At 36.1% G+C, this 25982-nt stretch overlaps 1 protein-coding gene across 4 annotated transcripts in view; it reads left to right on the top strand.

Annotated features, from left to right (window-relative positions):
- Window positions 1-25982, top strand: part of CSMD3 (CUB and Sushi multiple domains 3) — a 756594-nt gene that overhangs the window by 103948 nt on the left and 626664 nt on the right. For all 4 annotated transcript variants that reach the window (XM_030011520.2, XM_030011521.2, XM_030011522.2 and 1 more), the window contains exon 3: window positions 17851-17963. In XM_030011520.2, coding sequence (XP_029867380.1) covers window positions 17851-17963 — 113 coding nt within the window. The remainder of the gene's footprint in view (window positions 1-17850; window positions 17964-25982) is intronic.

Here is a 25982-nt window from a genome sequence, read left to right on the forward strand (position 1 = left end):
GGCAAAAACATGGTAAAATCAAGTAAACCTCTTGATTGGCCAGAATACAGAACTCAGAGGTATGAAAAATATAATTCATAATGTAAACAGGCTAAAGTAAGGGTTTTTTTGCAGATGAAATAGTAGAAAAAGTATTCTAAAAAGGTAGTATGTTTCCACATATAAATACTGTGTACATGTCTCATTCTCAGGGTGTGTATTATAAATTCTGTAATTATGGTTACAGATAGGGCAAAAAATTAAAATAGAGATATCTCTTTTTTAAAATTAAAATGGAATACAATGGATTTGACTAGGCTTTCCCACAAAAAATAAGCTCTGAATATATTTCTACCTTCCTCTTTTCACAATAGTGCTTTCACCATCAAACTATTGTCTATAATTTATTTCTTGATTCCATTCCATTCCACATTCCTTAGTAGAATTGTTTTATTCATCTCTGTCCTACCTTTCTAAGCCCACTCTAATTAATTATCCTCTCATAATTTTTCTTTTTTGACTTTACTATTTCCTATTTGTAGTTTCTATCTGTGAATTTACCACTTCTGAAGACATTTAAGATCTCACAGTGGCCTTAACCAAAATTACAAAAAGCCCTCAACTAAAAATCTAGACAAGTTTCTATTTGTATCATAGTATTTGTACCTGCAATAAGCAAGATTCTGATAGGCTTTCAGCTTTGGTTATATTGAATCTTGGAGTCACATTTGACATAATTTTTCAGTTTTATATGGAGAATTTAAAAACTTATGCTCTATCCCTGTGTTTTGCGTGAAGTAGGTTTAATCTTTCTGTGACTAAGGTTTTCTGAATGGTTGTCTAGGGAAATTAAATCTGGTTTCTTTCTCAGAGTATTATTGGACATTGTTTTCTTGTTGTTTAGAACCACACTAGGTTATTGATCAACATGCTGTAATACCAGGTTTCATTATTATGCTAATGTGATCCAGATTTATATGGCAGTGGGTCTTAACACTGATTTATGTGGTGCAGCTATAAGAAATTTTTTAACTGATATTAAGCCATGAAGAAGCCATTTCAAAAAGAGGAGTTACTGTTTTTTCAAAATTATTATATACCCTCAACAGACAAACAAATTTATTTATTGTTCTTTTTGTGTGTGTGTTTGTTGTTTTGTTTTGTTTTTTTTTTTTAATAAAAAATGTGTTTGCTTAAACAAAGTGCTTTTTTCAGACTGGTATTTAGAGAAGTCGTCAGTTATCCCTAGTACTGAATTCAAAGGTAAAATTTCAAGAAAGTAACAGAGCAGGACCAACCTTCACTGTTCTAAAAAACCTTATTCACTGTGTACTCTGTTAAAAGGATTCTGTCCTGAAAATAAATTTGTATTGATTTCACACTTTGCATTATGTGTCTCAGTGGTTTGAAGAAGTTATATTTAGCATTTTTATAAAATATATATCCAAATGATGCAGGGACAATGAAATTGTTTGAAACTTCCTGCATAGGTTTTTTTGTTTGACTGTCTTTATCAGTTAGAGTAGTAAAAAGTAATAACTGTAACTGCTTATGTTGGTATGGAATGTGGGCAGCTCACTCATCTCTTTTTTGTGAGATATCCTGTTTGCAGTAATGATTATTTCCCTTAAAAGTCTTGTTTACTCCACTATCTGATTCTGTTTACTGAGAATTGTTTTTTTAATGTCAGTCAAAATTACTCATATGTGGAATTAAGATAACACAGCCTAACCTATTCTTTGATGATTGCAAAATCGATTAGCTAAGTGGACTCATATTTGTATTATACATTTATTTTTATTTAAACCTACCCACATTTATTAAAAGCTACATGCTAGATGCAGACCTGGCAGACCTGTAACTATTTACAGATGTGCATTTTATACATGTATAGCTATTATCCAATCCTAAATACAGAGACAAACACTAACTGCATTTTCTTACCTGTTTTTAGCAACAGTAACAGAATCCTTGAAAATTTCTTTCCTGAAATTATTGTGGTATTCCAAGCATGAAAATAAATTTATCTGTTTGCTAAAATAGTGGATTCTCAGCATGTAATCAAACAGACCTTGTCATATTGGACTTTTCTTAGTAATGTTTTATAAAAGTGTTCATAAGGAAAAGCAATATCATATTTTGAAATCACTGTCTCTAACAGTGGAGCGGTACAGATAGATACTCACACAGCAGTGTGTTCTTAAAACTGTAAATGCAATTTGGTCCCTGCTGCAATAATAGTTCTAGTTATTCCTTAATATTTAAAAATATTAGAAAAACATAATCTTTTTTTTTTTTTTTAACAGTAGTACAGCATTGTATGCTTTCATGCATAGCACAATGACATGCAGTAAACAACATTGTCAAGGCATATAGAAAAAAGAGAATATTCTAGTTGTGCATTTATTGTTGCCATGGGTAAGCTGCATTTTGTCCCTACACTCATGACTTTTGGCATGCTTATCTATGTTTATTATAACTATTAGGGAGAAAAATACCCCTAAAGCTGAAGTGCTCTATACTTTTACATGCTATCTAGTCTGCTTCCGGTAGGTGCTGTTTTTCAATGGTCCTTTGCATGGTCCTTGTGTGAAAACCAAGTACAAGCTTGGTTTTCAATTACTGAAGAAATGTAGATCCTGTTTATTTTAATAGGAATGTTCTGAGCTGGTTTGTAGCGGAACAAAAGGTGTGACTAAAAGCCCATAGAAATTGGTGTGAAGATGCTGATTGGTCACAATGGGTTTTGTATTAAATCCACTGCCCAACAGGCACTAAAAATCACTGGTGTAGGGGTGATAAATGTATATAAAAATTGGTGATAGGAATGATACATATATTTTTTGATTAATTTTACATCTTTGTTACTTTTGGAAAGATTTCTCCTTTGTTAGATCAGTTAAGGGAAGATTTCCAAAAGTGGAGGTTAGAATAAGGTACCTGACACCCTTCTGTTATATTATACTGGATTTAAAATGTTACACTGTCTTTCATGTAACAAAAAATTCCTTTCATAATTGCTATTTTTTTCTTTTCATTTCATATCACAGGAGATGTTTGAAGAGAGCAGTCAATTAATTTGAAAAGCTATACTTAATTATTGAAATATTTTTTTAACAAATTTGAAACTTAATTATACTGTGGAGAGTTTTTTCTTCCTAGAAAGTCTTCTCCTTTTTGTTTTGAGGGATGGAAAGGGAAAAAACTCCATGCACATTGATTGTCTGTAGGGGAAGGAGAAAAATTAAAAAGAAAAATCTACATTTTCCAAGACCAAATTTTTAATTTAGAATTTTCTCCCTTGGAAGAGGGACCTTCTTTTCTATTTTAAACTCAAATATTATTTTCTTAAAATTGCTTTTCACTTTTCTGCTAGAAATTTTGCTACGGCATTTTAGATATAATGATCAATATGCAGTTAAATACTTACCTCCTATGAGGTTGAAAATGACATATTTATATTCTTTATGCTTATGTAGTATATACATTGTGCTTATGTAATAGATACTTTAATTTACAACCCTTTTCTGTTTTTTTAAAGATCATTATAGAGTCTCATTTATGTCTTGATGGGATAAATAGTGTCTCAAGTGTCACAGCTTTTTTCGGAGATCTGTCTGTCTCAGAATTTTAGATCTGCAAATGAAAAATCTTTTCCATTATATCCTGGCTTTCTTCTCCTCTGCTTTGTGTTTTATTCAGTTGTCTCTGTTGCCCTATGTTTTTTTCATTTTTTTCCTGTGTTCTGAAACTCTTCCCCTCCCATGCAACTACAAAGTTTTATTGCTCCTCTAACCGTTCCCCCCCAAGGGCATTTCAGAATGGATATGGGAAATTGAGAGCTTAATTTCTCACTGCAGTGGTCAAAAATAAAATCTTTATACATACTTCTTTCTCCACTGCAGTGGACTCAGGCTCTGTCTTGGAGAACCATATGCTCCAGACCTCTCTGTAGAAAGATAGCAATACCCAATGTTGGAGGAGAGACACCTTCCTCTAGCATCTTCTGGACCAACCTCCCTCTCATTGTCTGCTGCATACTTTGCCTATATTTTCTCCTTTAAAGTGAACAGGGGCCTGTGAGAAAAGTAGGTTGCTTTTGACTCAGAGTGCAAGTTTTCTGCAAGAAAAGGAATTAAATAAAGTCCATGGATTTTAATTTTATTTTTTTTTTTTAGCTATTGCAGTCTGTTTTCTGGCTAATCTAGCTGATGAATTGATAGGATTTATTCTATTTGTTGCTGTTACTCAATGATGACTTTATATTCTAAGACAGTGAGGTTTTCATATTAAAAGTTTAAGATTCTGAAATATACGCAGATAGCTTTTCCTCCTTCACATGCCCTGCTACTGCAACTTTATCTCTGTACAAGAACAGAAATAACATGTGTGGTGATAATGTCACAAGCATTTTGCTTGTGGATGAATTCCAAAACTCCACAGAATATTTAGTGCAAGTTGAAGCTGTTCTGGATGTTCCTGGCACCTGCAACGGTGATAAGCAAAATATGGCATCTCTCCTTTCCATATTGTGCTATTTTCACACATTAAGGCAAAGTTACAAAAGATAGTTGAGCTCATCTAAAAGCTTGTTGTCACTTACAGAAGCAAATCCGGCTCCCATATTCCTCTGGCTTTGGCTGTGTGATCCTTCCCTTCACTTCCGTTGGCTTTGGCACTCATCAGGCATATATCTCTTTGTGGATACGCTTCCCTTCGCTAACTGAATTGACTTGGGTTTATTTTTAATGGATTAGTTCTTCATCAGGGTGGTTAAATGAACCAATTCACAGAGGAGCGTGCAAATCACTAGAACCAGTGTGAAGTCAGAGTCAGAGAAGTGGGAAAATCGGAAAGAGCAGGCTCCTCTACTTTGGTGTTTAGAAAGCTCCAAGATCTGCTGAAATGTACTGTACATCTTTACCCAGATTTAAGAAGATGAGGAGAATAATCTATGTTGTCATAATGTTCTAGCTGCTAGAGGCTAAAAATACTTACTGCTTGCTTCATCATTTTTAAATTCTTGTTACTTTAAGGACCTAGAATGTTTTCGAGTGCGGTAAAAGTAATTGTTTTGATATGTTTTTTTCTGATCAGTTTTTCTATCCAAGAAGCAGGCAAACCCTCACCCTAGAGATTTTTAAAGACTATTTGTATAGTCTTGTAGTGAGATATCTGGTTCTTCTTACTTACCATTTGAAGTTCTTCTTGCTATTTTTTTATGTATTAAAATAAATTGACTGTTATAGGAAAGACAATTATTTATAAAGTCTGTTTCATTTCTGATGCTAAAAAAAAGTGGAGAGTTGTATAATAAAAGTTTCACACTGATAATGGATGGTGGCATTTTTTAGAAACATGTTTTGTAAAGAATACAATGATTGTGCCAGAACCTGATGAGTAATTTATTGTTTAGTTCAAAGCAGCTGTTCAGTTAAAAATGTTCAGCCTTGACCTATGATCATTATTTTAAAATAATAGATGGCATGAGCAGTTTTGCATTTTGACAGGGAAAAATTATCATTTGACAAAACTAAATTAGTTCATAAATCATATGTCGATTTGTTAATGAATTGTTGAATAAAGTAGAAGATATTTCTATTAACATTTTCAGTGAGATCAAAACTTGAACCCAGTCAGCCACTTCTGCTTGATCTTGTTTGCTTTGTTTTATAGGCTATAAAGACAAATTCTATTTACTTATTTTAAACTGATTGAATAGACATTTAAGAAGTGTTACTCCTATTCATATTTGAATTGGAATTCTTTTAGGGAAGCCTTCACATTCCTTACTTTCTTCCTAATTCAATGGGTAAGTAACTGCTTCCTTGGAAGGAAAGTTGGAAGATGAAACATCAGTTGAATTTTACCAGGATGCTGTAGATCAAGCTTGCAATACTCTCAGCTGCAATTCAACACCTTTAATAACTTCTCAACATGTACATGTACATGCGCATATGCACCCTCAAAAACTTAAACACTAATTAGATTCAGACTTAATTGCCTATTACTCAGTAGGGAAGTGTTTCCCTTTCCAATACACTTTTGAGATTTCAAAAATGTTTGTTCTGAATTAGTATGTAAGAAAGAACATTAGAGGTTGTGGTGAGTTGACCTTGGCTGACTGCCAGATGCCCACCCAGCCACTCCATCAATCCCCCTCAACAACAGGACAGCTAGAGAAAATAAGATGAAAAAACTCCTGGGTCAAGATAAAGATGGGGAGATCACTTACCGACTACTGTCACAGGCAAAACTCAACTTGGGGAAAAATAATTTAATTAATTGTCAATTGAAAAGAGAGTTGGGTGGTGAGAAACAAAGACAAAAAACTAAAACACCTTCCCTCCATCCCCACCCTTTTCTTCCCAGGCTCAATTTCACTCTGCTATTTTCTCCTCTACGTTCCCACTCCCTGAGCAGCACGGGAAAGATGAGGAATGTGCGGTTGTGATTGGTCCATAACAGTTCCTCTCTGCTGCTCCTTTCTCCTCATACTTTTCCCTGCTCCAGACCAGGTCCTCCATGGGCTGCTCCAGTGTGGGTCTTCTCCATGGGCTGCAATTACTTCAGGGAATATCCATCTGCTCTTGTGTGGGGTGCTCCACAGGCTACAGTATGGATACGTGCTTTAGCATGGTCCTAGCATGGTGGGCTGCAGGGGAATCTCTGCCACATTGCCTGGAGCACCTCCTCCTCCTCCTCCTCCTCCTCCTTCTCTGACCTTGCTGTTAACAGGTCTGTTTTTCACACTTTTTTTCCTCACTCCTCATTGCTTGTGCAGCATTTTGCCCCTTCTTTAATACGTTTCACATCAGCTTTGCTGATGGGCTCAACTGTGTTCTGCAGTGGGTCTGTTGTGGAGTTGGTTGGAACCAGCTGTGTCCAGCACAGGGCAGACCCTGGCCTCTCCTTACAGAACCTCTCCCACTACCAAAATCTTGACACCTGCACCCAATGAAAACGTGAAAACATGTCTGTCACACGAAAGACATACGTTGCAGAGCCTCAGTTTAAATCACTGCCTAGAAATTGATTTCCTGAATTGTGAGATTTTCATAGGCCTCCTAAAACTCTAGCAATTCTTTCAGTGATATACTGCTAAACTCTGAATTTACTTATTAGTTACATGTCCAATACCTTTCTGAATCCTTCTAAACTCTTGGATTAATAAAAGAACTAGTTCAACAAGGCAACTGGACTCCCTCTTATCAGTTTTAATTTGCCACTTTTAAATTTTACAGAATTCTTTCTATTAGTATGAAAGAATTAATAGCTTTTCTTTAAAATAAAATAGTTATTTTTCTAATAAAGTATAGCAGAACACTAGCAAAAAGAGCATGATGCTTGACTATTTGAGTACTATAGGAAAATATATACTGGGTCAATCAAAAAAGTTTGAAGTAGGAAGGATTAAAAAGGAATCTATTACAATTTTAATTATTCTGGACTATATTACTTTCCAATATAAAGCTGGAAAAATAGTTAGAGCATATCTGCAAAAAGACAGAAACGCAAAGTGTAAGTCATTATTTCTCCCTCCAAAATCCATTAATAAGTGTGATCAGTGACTTGATTTCCATCATGAGTGATTGTGCGATCCAATTTGTTAGAATTCTTTTGGAGTGTATTTGATCCTCTCTTGAATTAGCTACTATTGCTTCTTGACTTTTTAGCCCTTGGCGTTCTTGGAACTTGCTGTTCAGATGTGGTCTGCTCTGCTCAAAGTTCAGAAAGGCATGAACGCATAGGTGGGTGCATAGAATATGGATGTGAGAAAAGGCTACACCATTAAAGAGTTAAAAGGGAAACTAGTTTTGCTTTGACAGCTAATAGAGCAGTCAGAAATTTACAGTCATGGAACTATTGTTGATGTGATCCATCAGATTAGATATAGGACTCTCAGATCTTCATAAATTTAAATTCATATGTACAATGTAAATAGTAGTTTTTTACTCTCAGAAATGTTCTGGTGTATTCATTTTAAAATATTTTCTTTGTTTTAGTGTGAAACTTCTTTTTTATCATTCTTCTATCTAAACAAGAAATAAAAATTAAAAAAAACCCCAAAACTCAGAAAGCCACTGCAAACGTATACTGGAAACTAAGGAAAGTTAGGTGTCTTTGTGTGAATGTAGAAATACTCTTGTAAGTTCTGTACAAGAAATAAATAGTATTATGTACTAACAAAGGTTTAAAGCTGGTTTATGTGGGAATCAGTTTATTTTTACTGGAGTGATGGTAAAGAATAAAATTCATTCATTTGTTCTAGGAGTTCTACAGTGAAATTTGTCTTTCACCATCAGACAGTTTTGTAGGTTGACATGTTAGACATTGTCTAACTTTGGCAACCTCTACATTTTCTTAGTATCATTCTCTGAGCTTTGTTTTGTTCACCATTCCCTCAACTAGAGGCTCTGGGGAGAACTTATTGCTGCCTTTCGATACTTAAAGGGGTTTATAAAAAAGGTGGGAACAGAACTTTTAATAGGGCCTATAGCGATAGGAAAAGGGTTAATGGTTTTAAACTAGAAGAAGGTAGATTTAGACTATATATAAGGAAGAAATTTTTTATAATAAGGATGTTAAAACACTGGAACAGGTTGCCCAGAGAGGTTGTATGTAGATGCCCCATCCCCAGAACATTCCAGGTCAGGCTGAACGGGGCTTTGAGCAACATGATCTAGTTGAAGATATCTCTGCTCACTGCAGGGAAGTTGGACTAGATGAACTTTGAAAGTCCATTCCAACTCAAACTATTCTATGCTTCTATGATTTTATTTAAATTAAGGACTGTGAGAAAGAACTGTCTCTATACAGAGATTAGGGCTTTTAAAACAAGTCTGAATCCTGGTCTCTTGTTCTTTGGACTTGTTCTTCACTGGGAGAACAGCACTTTCCAACTTTGGTGTGTATTGTGAGAATAAGCATGTTAGAATTGCAAGGTCCTCCCTCCTGTGGTATTTGTGATCACTTAGGTATGTTACTTAGAACAGGTGAAAGAGGCTATTATCACATAGAATAATTTGAATCTGACCTAGTATGTCTCATGGGCAATTAAGGATCAGATCTGACTGCCCAGGGGGGCTGGGACATCTCCATCCTTGTAGATTTTCAAGACTTAACTGTATAAAGCCCCGAGCAACCTGGTCTGACCTCAGACCTGACCCTGCTTTGAGCAAGATGCTGGAATAAAGAGCTCCTGAGGTCCCTTCCAACCTGATTTATCCTGTTAGCTTGTGTTGTGGAATTAATATTTTGGGATATCCAGGCAATCTTTACAGTAACTTTCCTGTGTATTTTTCATATTTTCAATAGGATAAGATTTCTGTTTATTTATTTGGGAAGATTAATGTAATCTTGGTAACCTGCATGGGAAAGCCAAAACAAGAGTGAAAAAAGATCTCCTTTCTCGTGTGGCATTCATACTAGTTCGCAGTGGATACTGAGAGAGTAAAAGATGCTAAAACGATTAGAGCTGAATCTCAAGCATTAGACTGTGGAATTTGATATAGAAATCCTATAGCATGAGATGTACTTCAGACTGAATGACCTGTATGACTTTGTGTGTGGAATATGGACTACTCCATTTCAAGGAAGGAGGAGAAGCATTGCGTTAATATGTTCTGGGCTTCTTTAAAGGTGTGTGGTCTTGTTCAAAAGCAAAGATATATGTAGATAACAGTTGTAGGTAACAATTTCTTAAAGTAATTTAATTTCTTAACTCCTTTGTAAGCGTAAAAGCACCACTGATGTTTAAATAATGTATTTAATGTTGTAGATTCTATCAAAGATCTTGGTAGTGAAATGCATACTTTAATTTTTAAAAGGATATTACCTTGCTTTTCCTAGCCTTTTACAACTGACTGCTGCTGCTACTTAACCAGTTTTCAGTGCTTTTGGAACTTTCTACTGGTAGATAGTTTGCTGTTCAGAAACTAGAGATGCTTACATGTCTGGTGAATTATTATGGAAGGGACACAAGAAAAAAAGAGCACAAACCAGACTGAAAGGGAAACAGATGCTAGATTTTGCATTGTCACGAAAGAGGGCAACCAGAAATATGCCAATAGGGAAATGTAATTTTAATGTGGGAGTCAGAATCTGGGATGCCAAACTGGATACAGTGAACATTGAAAATTCATATTTTATTAAGCAATCATATCTTCTCTTCAATACCTCAGTATTCTAAATAAGAAAATGCTATGGTGTGTACAAGTGAGGGGATAGGGTTCTCAGAAACAAACATTTAATGAGTATTAGAAGACAAAAATAAAACTGTGCCTAGAAAAAATACTGAAGAAACCTTTTGTTTCAGTCAACCAGATACTGATCACAACAAATGCAGTAGCAAATTGGGTGAGAAGAGCATGATTTAATCTTAGAAAAAGCAAATAAGCAATCCCTTCTGCTAAGGGCATCTATGATTTCTTTTTTTTTTTTTTTTCAATAATCAGAGCTAGTGGGAAAGTGTTAAAACAGGAATTTGGCAGGCAAAAGACCTGATCTCACTAAATTTGAAATTGAATCGGTGTAACATCAAGCTAGTCAGATGTTAAATCTAATCATCTGGTACTTAGAAAATGAATAGAGGTGTATATGAATACAGAAACACACAGACAGAACTCCACCAGCTAATGATGAATTCATCAGCATGTAGTCCAAAAAGACCAAGCCCCAGCAGTACCTTACTAAGTTTAAGTTGTATTTTTTTGGTAAGCATTACATGTTAGTATCTGTATAAATAACATATAATAAGTTACTGGACATAGCAGCATATAACAAAATTGGTAGGAGGATTGTATTTAGTTTAATGGGAGAAATCCACTGGGTATGTAACTTCATTTTTTTATGTACTATAGATTTTAAGATTAATATTCTCTGAAGATTATCAAGTTGCATATGTATCACTGAGACCAAAATTTCATAGTGGAAGAAAAAGCAAAGTTACATTAATATTATAAAAGCAAAAGCTATAATTAGAAATATTTTATCTGTGCTTTGAGTATATCAGGTATTTCAGTTTCCTGAAAACAGTTAAATATGGAATAACATTTCTACTGTCTTCAGAATGTTTGGCTTTATCTGTGGGGAAGATTCTCAGTGAAGGTATAAAAAAGTTCATTTTACCTACTTTTATTTTATACTTGGCATTTTGCTTATTTGCCTAAACCTTTTCAGAATCCGTCTTCTCCATTTGACATGAAGAATAAACAGTCCTTTTGAGATCAAACTAAAAGTGAGAATGGATGGACTTTGACACTCTCTAGTTTTACAGTCAAAGTTATAAGTTGGCATGTTGACATGTTTTATGTTTCTGCATTATTTTACATAAATTAAGGACAAACTTTTCTTACACCTTTCAGATTAGCCTAGAACTCTTCCTGTTGTAAAATTCCTATGAGCTTATCAAAAGTTTATTGAGATCAAACGAAAGATTACTATTCACTTAAAAGATCTTCTGGTGAATCTCTTTGTATACTGTCCAATCCAAATTGAAATATTCTAGGTGAACTGTATTTTCTCTGGAAATCAGTAACAGACTGTAGAAAAGCTAAATTTTGTGAACCTGAAAAAAAAAGCCTTTAAAATATATTTTTTAAAAATTACATATTTAAAAGAGTAATGAATGCTTTGTCAAACAGTGATTATCTAAGATACACAGACAATGAGAAAATGCTATCATTTATCACACTACAATCTCAAGTAAACAGTTTATCTAGGAACACTTTTGTATGACTAATCAAGACTGTTTCCCATCATTTTAACTTTTCAAGTACATAAAGATTGCTCTAATTTGATCCTGCAGCTGGGAGCTTGTCTTTCCTTAAGGGCTGGTGAGTTTCAAGTCCAGCATGCAGCTAACAGTTCACTTGATATATGATTAAAGGTTTATCCCAAGGTTCACAGTAAGAACAGAAAACAAAAGATTGATAAAACATCAGAAATTTCCAGTCAGAACCCTTAAAATCTTGGAAACAATAAATCTAAGATGATTTGTCATTTTTAAATGATGATATAGATGATTTAAAAAAAGGAGATTTTAATTACTTTTATAGTCTTTTAAAATCCACTTAAAAAAAGGAAAACTGACAGACATTCAACTGTTTAATGTTGTATGCACATTGTTTTTGTAAATCTACAGTATGTGCCGAAATATAGTAATTCATAGGAATAGACACAGTGACACACACTGTAAATGGTATGTTTGAAAGAAAATAATTATGTAATTGTCAGTCACTTTTAAAACAAAAAAAAATTACTACAGATTTTCATATAGATTCAAACATAATCAACATTTCTTATAATTTATTTACTATATTTTAATTAACAGTGACAGAATATTTAGAAATTCCTGCAGACATAAGACAATGTTTTGATGCAGACTCCATCTGACTCTTTCCATCACTGAAAAAACATGTAAGTATGGAGTCAGAGAACTTCCCCACATATGACACAGGTTCCTTCAAAACTAGTCTCTCAGCTGGAAACAGACATCCTTTAGTGACTCTATTTGTAAACTGGGAAATTTTCTGCACTTTCATCCTGAATACTTAGAGACATCTGAGGACTCAAATAAAATCTGTCTTATTTTGCCAAGAAGTCTTAGCAAATAAAAATATAACAGTGATTACAACAGTTGTTATTACTAATACACTTAAAATATTACTAACACTCATACCCCAAGTAACTAATTATTACAGAAAGATCTCGTTGGTAATACAGTTAAAATTGTACAGAAACTTCCTAGAATCTACCTCTTTTCTCTGGTGGTGTTCTCACCCTTCTGATGTCCCCCTGGATCCTCAACAGCTTTGGTTTTCCTCAGGAGGATGAAGCTGGGACTAGGGGGGTAATTATGGTAAACAACCAGCAGGATTAATTCTTTGCCAAAGAGTATGATGGTGATGATGAAGATTTTCTTCTCCTCTGTCTTGCATCTACTCAGGATTATTTATACACATATCTTTAATTATATCTCATATGCCCTTTTCTCTGGCTCCCAGTTACCAAGTGATTCTGTCCTCTATTCCTTCTTATACAGTGAGGTGATTACAAAAACATTGCCAGATTCACGTTACTGAAACTACTTTACAAAGCATCATAATTTTGCATGCAAATAATATCTAAATTCTAAATACATATTATGTCTCCACATGATATATTGTCTTTAATTTCACCATATTTACTACTGGAGTTTCTATAGACAAGAATTTTTTCGGGAAGAACATCTGATCTTTCTAACGTAGAAGAGCTGAATGAATAAAAGTATTTCTCAAACTTTTCCTGCACTCCCAGAATTATCTGTAGTCTTTGGGTATCCACCCAGCTAATTTCATACTTCACATTCACAACTTCAAAGTCTACTAGGTGGACACATAACATGCCCATTTCCTGTGGGCATAAGGTACCTGACAAGCTTGCTAAGACACCAGAAAGTACAAAGAAAATATATGTATTCATACGCAGTGTATTAATTTACAAATTTGTATCACTGTTGTACATTGGATAACACTCTGTAGCTGAACAGCAGCATCTCAAACAACTATTCCAGTAGAACATTACAATTCAAAATTTTTATTTTTTTTTTTTAAGAGTTGGGACAGAAAGAAGTGTATCTCCTTCTCAGAATTCTGTAGACATTGACTTTTAGTTCCCATGGTTTCTCGCCACAGGAGCCAGTATCAGTTGCTTATGGGACCTCTTTATATATTTCAGGGAACACTACACAGCCAATTCCAAAACCAAAAAGGGAAAGAGTATAAGGACTGGCTGAATGAAAACCCCCACCAAAAAAACCCAAAAAACAAACCAACCCAAAAAACACCTGTCCTAGTATAAACTTCTTCTGCCAAAGTGGTACACTACAAAGGAGTGATTGAAGTGTCTAATGTAACATATTGACACCTAGAATCCCTGAGGGATCCTGCCTGGCCTCCAGCTCTCCAGAAGAACATGGGTCTCATGTTGGTCCAGCGTCCTATCTACCAGCTCTGTGCTGATGTCTCAAATACCTCGTGGTGTCTAAAACAGCAGTAGAGAGACACCTGAATCACTCCATTAGGTATTTTAAATTTGAAAAATGATGATGCAAATGGAATGAAATATGCAAATGGAATGTAAGAGAGAAAATTGCTGTAGATAAAAAACCCTCAGATACTACAGGAAATTTGTATTTTAAATGTGTTTAATATGCGGATGATACCAGCTTAAGGAGATGACTGCTTGTTTTGTGTCAGTGTCCCACCTAAAGTTTTGCTTTTACCAGGGTACTCTAAGTTAGCCATTTAGTTGTGACTGGTCTGAATAAGTGATAATGAGACCTATGCACATACAGGCATTTTGCTGCTTATCTGATGTCTCTCTTCTGCAGTTATTATGTATTTGATATGTTTCATTTTAAATGGCTAAGAAAACTATTCTAGCTAACATTTGTGACTTTTTTGAGAGTTTTACATACAAATGAGACAAGCTTTGAGGTCAATATACTGTAGTATTCAATGAATAATACTCAAGTATTAGGTTACTTCAATTGTCTGAGCAAATTACATTCCATTCCCTTTTGAAAATTTGTAGCATTTTACCAAGTGATATTTGCATGTTGTTGTATTTTTATTTATTAAAAATTTTAATTAATTTTGACCCACTAAACCACAAATAAAACCTTTGCATTTTTTCTTATGAATTTAAGTGTAGTATCCAAATTAAAGAAACAATCTGAACATTTCTGAGTAAATGCAGCATAATGATGGTGATAAAAAGCACACCCCTGAAAGCTAAATGGTATAAACCAACTCTAATAATGATTTGTTTCACATGAGGAGGTGTAATGCTTGTCACGCTAGTAACATATATGTTCATTTTAAAAATCCTCTGCCCATCTAAGCTGTGCATATGTACCAGTCACAAAATCAAATAATTTGGGATAAATGTGTATTTCTTTTCTGCTGGATATGCTTATACCCACAATACCCCAAAATCATTGAGTAGCTAAATAGATATGAGCTAGATCTGCTGTGTGCTGCAAATTAAAGTTTTACTCAAATTATTGGCTTGGTTTTATGTTAGGTCAGCTTACTTTCAAGTGGTGATACTTACCAATGAATTAATGTATTTATTGGTTTATGAATAAGCTAATGGGAAAATTGCACTAATATTGACTTGTCAAGGAATTATACATATGCTTATTTGGGAGAGGTAAGCATTTTATTAATTTTATTGTTAGAACACAAATATATTCTCATAATCAAATTAAAAAATACATTTCCTAAATCTTAAATATTCTGTAAATAGTTTTCCATCTTTAGATATTAGCATAAATTCTTTAATCTAGTCTTGTTTTAATGACATTATTCATAAAGATGCCAATGACAAAACAAAGAATAGATGTCTGGACACAGACACACTGATGACTTGCTGCATATTTATAGATCTGTATATACACCTGTCGTGGTTTAAGCCCAGCCAGTAACAAAGCACCACAAAGCCACTGGCTCACTCACTCCCTCCCACCCCCCAGCCCTGGTGGGATGAAGACAAAATAGAAAGAAACACTCATGGGTTGAGACAAGGACAGGGAGGGATCACTCACCACTTATGGTCATGGGCAAAAGACAGGCTCAACTTGGGGAAGAAACAAAATCAATTTAATTTACTACAAATCAAATCAAAACAAGGAAATTAGGAAGTAAAACCAAACTTTAGAACACCTTCCCCCCACCCCTCCCTCCTTCCCGCCTCAACCCCACTCCCGGTTCTCTCTGCCTCCTCCCCAAGACGGCCCAGGGGAACAGGGGGTGGGGGTTGGGGTCAGCTCCCCACACCTTGTCTCTGCCGCTCCTTCCTCCTCAGGGGGAGGACTCCTCACTTGTCCCCTGCTCCAGCGTGGGGTCCCTCCCACAGGAGACAGTCCTTCATGAACTTCTCCAACGTGAGTCCCTCCCACGGGCTGCAGTTCTTCACAAAATTCCCTGGCGTGGGTCCCTTCCGCGGGCCGATCTTCAGTCACAGACTGCTCCAGCGCGGGCTTTCCCACAGAGTCATGACCAACTTCGGGGCCCTCCGCTTCCCCGCTCCCCTCCATGGGCTGGGGGGGACAGCCTGCCGTCTCACCACGGGCTGCAGGGGCATCCCCTCCTCCCCCACTCCTCCTCATCCTCTCCTTCCTCACTGACCTTGCTGTCAGCATAGGGGTTCCCCTCACATTCCACTCCCCTCTCCGCTGCAGGTTCCCCTTCTTAAATCTGTTCTGCCAGAGGCGCCACCACCATCGCTGATGGGCTTGGCCCTGGCCAGCGGCAGGTCCGACTTGGAGCCAGGGAAGCTTCCAGAAGCTTCTCACAGGAGCCACCCCTGCAGCCCCTCCCCTGCTACCATAAACCAAAAACAACACCTCTTTAAGTGTCGTTGCTACTTTTGTTCATGTTTTTCAATTTTCTGCTCATTACTCTATGAGTAATACTATCTTATCATTTGGCTTTCATACCTGTCATCATTGTAGCCAATAGCATACATTGGATGTTCTGGAATCCTGTAAAGATGCAGTGCAAAATCAAATGTCTCTGTAAATCTTACTTAATACATGGCTGTTTTTCAGTGGTTGTTTAATGAAGTAGTGAAGAGTTTTGGAGGGTTTTTTGTGCGTGTGTACACTAGATTTTATATTTCACATATAACAGTAAATCAAAACATGATCATGAATGTATGTATGAAAAAAAAAAGAAATGGTGAATTTATTCTATCAATGGAAAAGGAAAAGGTAAATCTTGAGCAGCCTGGACTAACTCTTACGTTAAGCCTACTCTGAGCAGGAGGTTGGACTATCTGACCTAAATTTTTCTATAATTCTAAATTCAAAGTAATAAGCAAAAATAGGGCTCAGCTACAAACACATGAAAACAATTTAATGTTAATCATTAATAAAATAAATCATCCTAATCTGCTACACAATTTGCCACACACAGCTAACTAGGCTGAGGAGTATACACAGCTAAATTATTCAACTTGTTTATGTATTTTTGACAGGTAAATGCTATGGGTTTTGTTGGTCTGGTATGAACCCTGATAAAGTTATTCTCCTAGAATAGAGAAAGTAAGTGTTATCATATGTACGTCAAATGAAAAGAATGTGTAGAGCTGAGTATCAGTAGATCATATCAGCAGTGCTATGAGTACTCAAAAATTGTCCTTTCATCTGTGTCTCAAACATAGTGGTTTTAATAAAAGAAAACCAAACCAACCAAAAAAACACACACACACCCCCAGCAACCCTGTAATTCCTTGCAAGAGAGCTTTCTTTATGGATGTATGATTTCACTATGATGGTCTTTGGATTTCCTGTTTGAGTTGAAAGCAGAAATATCTTCTCTAAGGCTAAAGTACCTAGTTTAAATAATCTTAAATTCCCTGAATAAAGTGAATCATGGTCCCCTTTCTTTCATCATATTATGGCAGAAAATTCATCCACTACAAATTTTAACAGAAGTCTGTGTAAAATATATAATGCAATAGATGTTTGAACATAACTCTAAATAGTGTAACTTGGCTGGTGGTTTGTGAGGGTTTTTTTTCATCTACTGATAATCTGGACCATTTTTGAAGTCCAGTTTCTATATCTTACTATCATCTCTTCTAAGTACAGTTATCTCAAACCAAAGTACCTTACCTGGTTCAGTGTCCATGACACCCACTAAAATTTTATATTGATTCCTTAAACTACTGTATAAAAATCATTTTCTCAAGTAATATAAACTATATATGTTTAAGTCAGTTGCCCTTTCCATGATGAAATTTTGTTTGGAACAGCAACCTGTCACATACAGTTTTATTTTTCAGAGAATTAACCATGAGTTTTGCTTTTTTCTTTCTTAGGTTAACAGGATTTCATCTTCCTCCACCTGTGACAAGTACAAAATCTGTATTTTCACTGCGCTTGACAAGTGACTTTGCAGTTAGTGCTCATGGCTTTAAAGTTTACTATGAAGGTAAGACCCTTAAAAAAAGATTCTGGATTTTTTTCTCTGATCTCTATACTTAACAAAACTAAACGTCCCACAAGAATATATACATATACACATTTATAACCTCATCCAAGTTACAATGTTTCCTTTTTATGCAGTCATTCAGATGCACAGACTCACATCTGAAACCAAAATATTTAAAACTCTACCATCTATAGTCCCATCTAGACACAAATGTTTTCAGACCTTTACTTTAATAATGCCAAATTCTTTAAATTCTGAAAAACATAGTAATAATCTTTCTGGTCCTTCTAATATATGCTTATTCAAATTAATGCCAGACATTACTAGTTAATCTTGTATTTCACTAGAAAGTTGAATTTCTATCTGCAAATTTTATGGACAGATTCCTTCTCATACTTGCATAGGAGAAATGCTGACTCAGTTCTCTGAACTGACATAAAGCTACTTCTCCATTGCAGTTTTCACAATTGTCTACAGTTTTCATGCAGACACTGAAGTAAACGAGCAGGCTCATGTATTCCTGAAGTCCAGAAGTTCATAGTATTGTATGTATGTTCCAGGAAGGATCTTGTTTATGATCAAACTCACTTTAGTCATGTTTAATCAATTTCTTGGCACTGGGACTATGAACTCTAACATGTGTTTATAGGATATAAACAGAAACTGTTGTTTTTCTCTTTTTCTTTCCTATTGTTTTTTTTTTTTTTTTCCTTTTCTTAATTGATGTAAAAACTCTTGATCTTTCTGCTTCCACTAAGTGTCTCTGTCAGCAAGCCAGGAGCTATAGTAAACAGCCTGGAGAAGCTCTGAGGCCGTTGTAGTACCCACCTGCAACAGAAGCTAATCTCTGAGAAAGTAACTAGCTAAGTAACACTTTGATAGCTAGGAAAATATCCAAAAACTGGTAATGCAATGAAGGGCTGCCATAGAAATACAGCCCAGAATCACTCTCTAGTAAAATGTATTCAGCCATTGACATAGTTTATCTTCAGGTATGATGCGTTAGAATGCTACTTCATATAGAAATTCTCTCCTATATGTACTTATGTAAAGATATGAAATGAAAAACGTAAAAGAATTTTCAGGTCTTTCTTGTCCCTTGAGTTATTATAGAAAATAAATGAGGCCATTACACACACTCTTTTTTCTGGCTTGCGCACAAGGAAGAGGTAATTTACAAAATAGAAATTCAAGCTAAGTGTAACAATTGGTTTTGGCTAGATTATAGCTACTCTGTAGTCTGTTAATTTTTCAAGTGTTCAGTAACATTGTCAAGCAGCAGCGTTATTACAAAAATATTACATAGAAATCCCTATGGATCTTTAACTAAGCAAAATATAGTATGTACTTCTCTTATGCATATTAGGAAAATATGTAGCACTTTTTATCATTGATTTGGTGCCATAAATTGGGAAATTCTAATTCACTATATATGGTATCAGCTGCTGTCTTTATACATTGTTTGCCAAAAGGTATTGCACTACTAATGCTAACAGATAGTGTATTATACATTTTGGTTATGATAGAGAATGATTAAAACTAAAATGGAAGATGACAATAGCGTTCAGTTTGCATGTATAAATGATTCCTCACATAGTTTGTTTCTAGGCTAAAATAACATGATTAATAGAACTCAGGCTCCTGAATCACTGACAAGCGTGGGGAAATTTTACTTTCAGCCACAGAAACCAGCATTTTAGAACAAAACATAAACTTGTTACCTTGAATCTGATACTCATCTTTTTCCAATCTCAGGCTTTATTTTGTGAAATCAGGAATATTGAAAGAAGTTAGGTTAGACCCCAGAGTTTTAGTTCACTGGAGTCTCCCTTCCCACAGCCAGATCTACTTTGTTAAGAGCTGCATCAAGGCAGCTTCATTCAGTGAGAGAATTTTTCTTTCAATTCCTATTTTTCTGACTTCCTCTGAAGCTACCTGTCTTTACACTTAGCTTGCAAATAAATGAAAACTCATTACGTTACATTCATTTCATGCATCATTCCTTGATGTGAGAGAATAGATGTATTTAAATGATAATCACATCAGGGCAATCTCCATTTCTGTTCTTGTACTCTGTGAATGTGTATAACCCTGCAATCAACATTTTCAGATCTGGTTCTACCTAGTATCCAATTTTAAAAAATTTTGATTGCCCAGTAGCTCCTTTTTAGCTTCTTGATCAAATATCTGCATAGTTAGTACCCCTAAACATCAGACCACATACTTTAGTGCTTCATTATAGAATTGTAATTTGAAACCTAAGACAGAAATGATTAGCAACCTATCATTGCAATAAAGCAAAAAGATAGACAGAGATAGCATGAGAGGGCAGGATGAGCGGTAGAGACATATCTCTGAAAGGATTAGATCCAGGTGTGATTTGAAAAAGAAGGAACATACTTTTCATAATCAGTGATCATTTAAAATACTTTCCTTTGAAATGTTTGAAAATAGAAGACATAGACAGACGCTTATATGGGATGCATTACTGTTGACTATCTTTAAAAAAAGCCCCAAACCTGCCAAATAAATAAATAAACAAATAAACAAAGCCCACCAACACCTCTTTCTTTGACCTCCCATCCTCCTTGACGTATCTGCAGTTGAGCTGAAAATTGACAAGAAACTCCAGAGTACCTGACAGAATCTGTGGGAACTATGAATCTACTGTGGACTTTCTTGATCATAACTTAGAGGAACATTTTAATTTTCTGGTATCCTGAGAATAAAAATGTGTATGAAATGATATAAAATTATATTGTCAATAGACCTACTGTGCTAGGACATCATTTGTAAGCCCCTGCAATTGCACCCAGTCAAACTAAAGGACACAATAGACCACAGAAATATGCACTCCGGCCTCCTACCATCAATATCATAAGCCTCAGTCTGTATCTTCTGTCCCTCCATCCTTCTCTCTTTCTCTCCCTCTCTCCTTCTCTCCCTCCTTCTCACCTTCTTTCTTTCCTCAATGTCAAGTGGCATATTTGGGTTAGCTTTGGTAGCATTGTGCACATACTTCTTTATGTTCAGTTTGTCTATTATTTGGGAAAGAACACATCTGAGAAATACAGAGATATACCTCTCTATATAGCACAATACCCTTGGAGAAAAAGGATTTAATGAGAGAAAACTGAAACAGATTACTCAAAAAGTCTTCACTTACAGTGGCAACAGAAAATGGTGAGATGCATTGAAAATTAAGGAGGGATATTAAGAAAAAAACTTGAGCTACAGTATTACCAGCAGCAATTTATCATTTTGTCACTGTCTAGTGACACAGCTTTGCTGACTGGAGTGAGAAATGGGGGAGTTGCAAGTCTGCTGATTCCTTGCCTGTTTTTTTCTGGAGAGGTTTCTAGCATCTTTTCTTTTTTTTTAGTAGCTTTCAGTATCTGTGTAACATGTATGGGTATTAATGTATGGAGGAAAAATGCTATACTTGATCCCTTATTTGATCATTTAGGCCAAGCCACAGTGTAGTTGTGTCCTTTTTATTTTACTTCTGACAAGATTGTTTTTATTTTGGAATAGAAGAATTTAATGCACTTTTCCATTTCCTGTTGTCCTGAGATACATAAGCAGCTTTATTCACTGAGGGCAGGGGAGGGGAAATACAGCTGCTAAGAAAGCAAGCAAGATAGCAGCTTGGCCCATACAGCAAGGGGCTTCAGTGAACCTAGTACTGCTTTGAACAGTGCTTCCTTGTGTTCTTACTGGGTTGTTTTACAGCTATTAAACAGGTAGCTGACCTTGTTAAAATCATTGACTTCATTAAAAAAATTACTGCTAGAATTTATGGCAATCTTTATTCAAGGTAAGTATGATAGACATTTTTGTGCTATCCTATTGATCACGGGGAAGAAAAAAATAACTTAATATATAGTTTATTCTTATAGTGAAACACCTGCATGTCCTGGAGATGAATCACAATTATTTATAATAGTGTTATGAAATATAATTTTATCTGTTTTGTACTGCTACACATCTTTTTAAAGCTGAATTATAAAACTGAATTATTAGACACTGTATAAATAATGAAATGGTCTTCATGTTTGTACTGGAGTGGTGGTATTGGAATGCAGCAATTCTGCTGAAATGCTTTTGAGAGGGGTTTAAGAGGAATGTTAAAAATTTCAAGACTGATCTCATCTTTAGGATAATGGCAGGGGGGCAGGAAAGAAGGGAGCAGATGGTGTTTATTAACAGAATAGGATTTCCATCTAGTGACTTCTAGGGATCTATCATGCATTTCTTTCAGCAAAATTAAGAAAAATTGGTAGCTGATGTACAGGATTGTTGAAGCATGTAGATCAGAAATACTAGTAGGACTTAAATGTGCCAGGATGTGGACGCTAAAAATAATTTTGGCAGTTGGTATAGAGCTAGAGAATGTGAACAAATAGGATAATCTATTTTTAGCTCTCCTGCATATCAGAATTCAAAAATGTGGCTACACATAATCTAAATCTGGATTTAGGTAAGGTTCATGAAGTACTAGCTGTATTAAGCTAATAATATCACTACTAACTTCGTATAAAAATTTAAAGTAGTACTAATGAATTATTGTTTAATATTGGAGTGGTCTCTATAAAAGGTTCACTCAAAAAGTGTTTGCCAGGTTGGAGTTGTAAAAGCTACAGACTTTAAGATGTAAAGTTGTCACCAGGCTTACTACCTGACAGATACTACAGGCTTTTTTTGTTGTTGTTCAGATTTTGCCATAGCTATTTTGGATATTGCTGCTCTCTGTCATAAGATTGCTTCAGCGAGCCCTTAATAAAAATGGAATTAAGCTGAGTTTGCCTAGTGTTTCTGAAAGGAAAGTCCACAAAGAAAAGAAAGGAGTAACTAAAATAGAGAATGCTTAAATTACCTAAACAGATGCATTCATCATGGAAACTCCTGTCTTGAAAATGAAACATACTAAATCTAACAAGGAAACATACTAAACATAAGAAGGCAATCTAAATTCTGAATTTTTACTTCCATTCAACCTGTTGGATTACAAGAAAGAAGAAAAGTGCTGGAGTTTCTTTCTTTTGGCTGAATGTATGGGAATATCTGCCACATTGTCTAGGAAGTCACATAAAATTATGTAGCATATCCTTCTAGTCTTGGAATACTAACTGTGGATGGAAAACATCCTAACAATGCCTGTTCATAGACTGTATCTACTATCCACAGGGTGTGATGCAGAAATAAAATGGCTGTATATTCAGGGAAATAGAAAACATGAAAGATGCTTATCAGGCTTTGACTTTATTGTACCATTCTTCAAGATAGTTATTAATGTGGTAAGTAGTTCTGAACTCCTTGGTATAGGGAAGGTAAAGAGAAAGTTACAACATTTAAAAATTAGTCTAGTAAATGAAGGGGAGTTATCAAATCCTAAGTAAAGTTTAGAGAAAGAATAAATAAATATGTAAGCTATAAGATATGGTGCTAAGTCTTGTTGCAAAGTGATTTTTTAGATTTATGTGTTTGCAGTGTAACTCCACTAAGAGAAGTAAATTTGCACAAATTTTATGCTGTGATTAACAATGGCAGACTATTATCCTGCTTTTGATCATATTATTGATACTTCAGCTTCAATCCAGACAAGAAAAACCAAAACAAGAAGTCCATCCTACTAAAAGTTTCAAAATACCTCAGATATTTTATCTGGTAAAACTATAAATCAATATTCTTTCCCATGTATCATGCAGAGATGTATAGCCACATGACATCCTCCTAGCCAATGTTTTTTAAAATCATAAGTAACATTTCCAAAATACACTCTGTCAGTTAATACTTAACATCGTCACTAAATAAAATGTTTTGGCTGGGAAAATACTTTTTTTCTTCCAGCTGATCCAGTGTAGCCTGTGTGTCACAAAACATCATTGCCCCAGGACTATCATGCTAATCCTAATGCCAGAATTACTTGTAATGCTGTAGCACAGAAGGGAATCACTCTTTATGAATTCAATACCAGGTTGCCTTGGTGCTTATTAATTTTAAATATTTCACCTGTACATTGTATTTTCCCCACCATTCCTGTATAGATCCAGAAAGAGTAAAGAAAAATAGGCCTGTGGACTTAATCTGGTTAATTTTTATTGTATTTCACACAATTTTCTTGATATTGCAATCACTAATTTGGATTTGGCTAAAGAATAACTTCTGGAAACAAATTCAGCTCTTGAAGACATCAAGTTTTAAGAAAACTATCACTTTGATTCTACTGATCACTCTGCCTCACTTAGAAGTAAGACTTTTAACTGTGATTTTTAAACTTCCAGTCACTGGCTCTTGTTCTGCTTTTATCTGCTAAATTACAGAGCCCTTAGTATTAGCATCTGTCAGTTCTTATGCTAGGTTCTTAAGTACTGCAATAAAATCACACACTTCAGAGTATTCTGTTTAATATGGGCTTTTAAAGTCTTAATATAAAGTATTTTGTTCCCAATTACAAATTATTTTGTGCTATTCTTCTTCATTTTCATAATTTTGTGAGTGTTGTGATGTTTCTGAAAAACGGGTCTGGTCAGTATGCTCATCCAGCTGAGTCGTGCACCTGATCACCACGATCTGTCCTATCTTCGTATTAAATCCTTTTTTAACACTCAGTGCAACCTTACTCTCTATCCTGCGCATGTGTGAGGGCTTCAAGGGCTGAGTGACAGCTTCTGGGGTCAGACTGGAGGTGTAGGTGCCCCTGCCCTGTGGTATCAGCTACTGCAGCAAGTGGGGTCTCAGTGCCAGCTACTGGAGTGGGCGGGGATCTTGGCTGCCACTCACTGGGGTGGGAACAGCGTCTGTCCCAAAAACCAGCTACTGGGAGGAACCTGCTTGGGTGAAGCAAGTGAGGCACACAGTGCCGGCAGCTGGAGCAGGCCATGTGCCTGGTGCTAGGGGAGTGTGGAGGGCCACTGTCTGTATCTTCTCCAAAACTGGGTGTGCACGTGTCATTCACCAGCACAATTCCAGCTGGACTCGCCAGCAGGTAGGAGGTGCTGGACCTGGGATGAGGTATCAGGTGGGTGGAGGGTCCATGCTGGACAAGTGTGTAAGTGCTGCATGTTTGCTAGTGAGCATCAAGCTGGACCAGCCAGTGAGTAGGGGACCCATGGGGCAGGTAAGAAGGCCTGCAATCTGGGCAGGGGTGCTGAGTGGACAGAGAGGTCGTGCTGGTACTTGGGGGTTCTGCAAATGTATGTGTGTTTGTAAACCCAGATAGTCTCGTGTGCCTGCCTGCACTAGTGACCTCCTGTGTCTGCCAGCTGAAGAGGGGACTTGGCTGCTGGTGCTTGTGTTTTATGTGAGTCCTGTAGGTAGGTGCTGTTGAAGGCAGCACTTTGTCTGTGGCAATCTGTAGACAGTCATGTCAGCATCTGTGTGTGTGTCTGTGTGTTTCTCTGGGATACATGCTTAGCTGTGCAACTGGTTAAACCTGCAAATGGGAAAGCATCAACAAGGTCCATTGGCCTGAGTCAGACACCTCCAGGTCTCAAGATGCCCCAGGCTGGGCCCCTATGGCTGAGCAAGAGAAAGCGCCAGGCCCCAGAGCTGCCTGAGGCAGTGGTCACTTATAACATCCCTTTACATCCTTAAATGTCATTTGTGTTCATCAAGCATAATTTGCCCTTGGTAAGTCTGTGCTATTCCCAATTACCTTCAACCTTCAGGTGTTGGAAAATGGATTACAAAAGTGCGCTCTTCAGGATACTTCCAGGAACTGAGGGAAGGGTTACTAGTTTATAGTACTTGTGGTGGTCTGTCTAGTCATGAGGGACTACCACTGACTGCCATAATTTTTCATGGATTACAGACAGCAGCTTTTCAGTCATGGTGGGACAGCTCTTTCAGCACCCATGGGTGAATCTATGAAAGTGACTATATTCAACTTCTCTATGTAATCCCTCACTTACTGCACACCCAGAACTGACTGCCTCTCTCCTTCCCAACTGTACTGACACATGAAGCAGTTTCTTCTTGTGAAGAATGATACACAAAAGGCATTGAGTTCTTTGGCCT

The sequence above is a fragment of the Aquila chrysaetos genome, chromosome 4, assembly GCF_900496995.4.
Source record: "Aquila chrysaetos chrysaetos chromosome 4, bAquChr1.4, whole genome shotgun sequence".
In the NCBI taxonomy this organism is placed as follows: Eukaryota; Metazoa; Chordata; class Aves; order Accipitriformes; family Accipitridae; genus Aquila; species Aquila chrysaetos.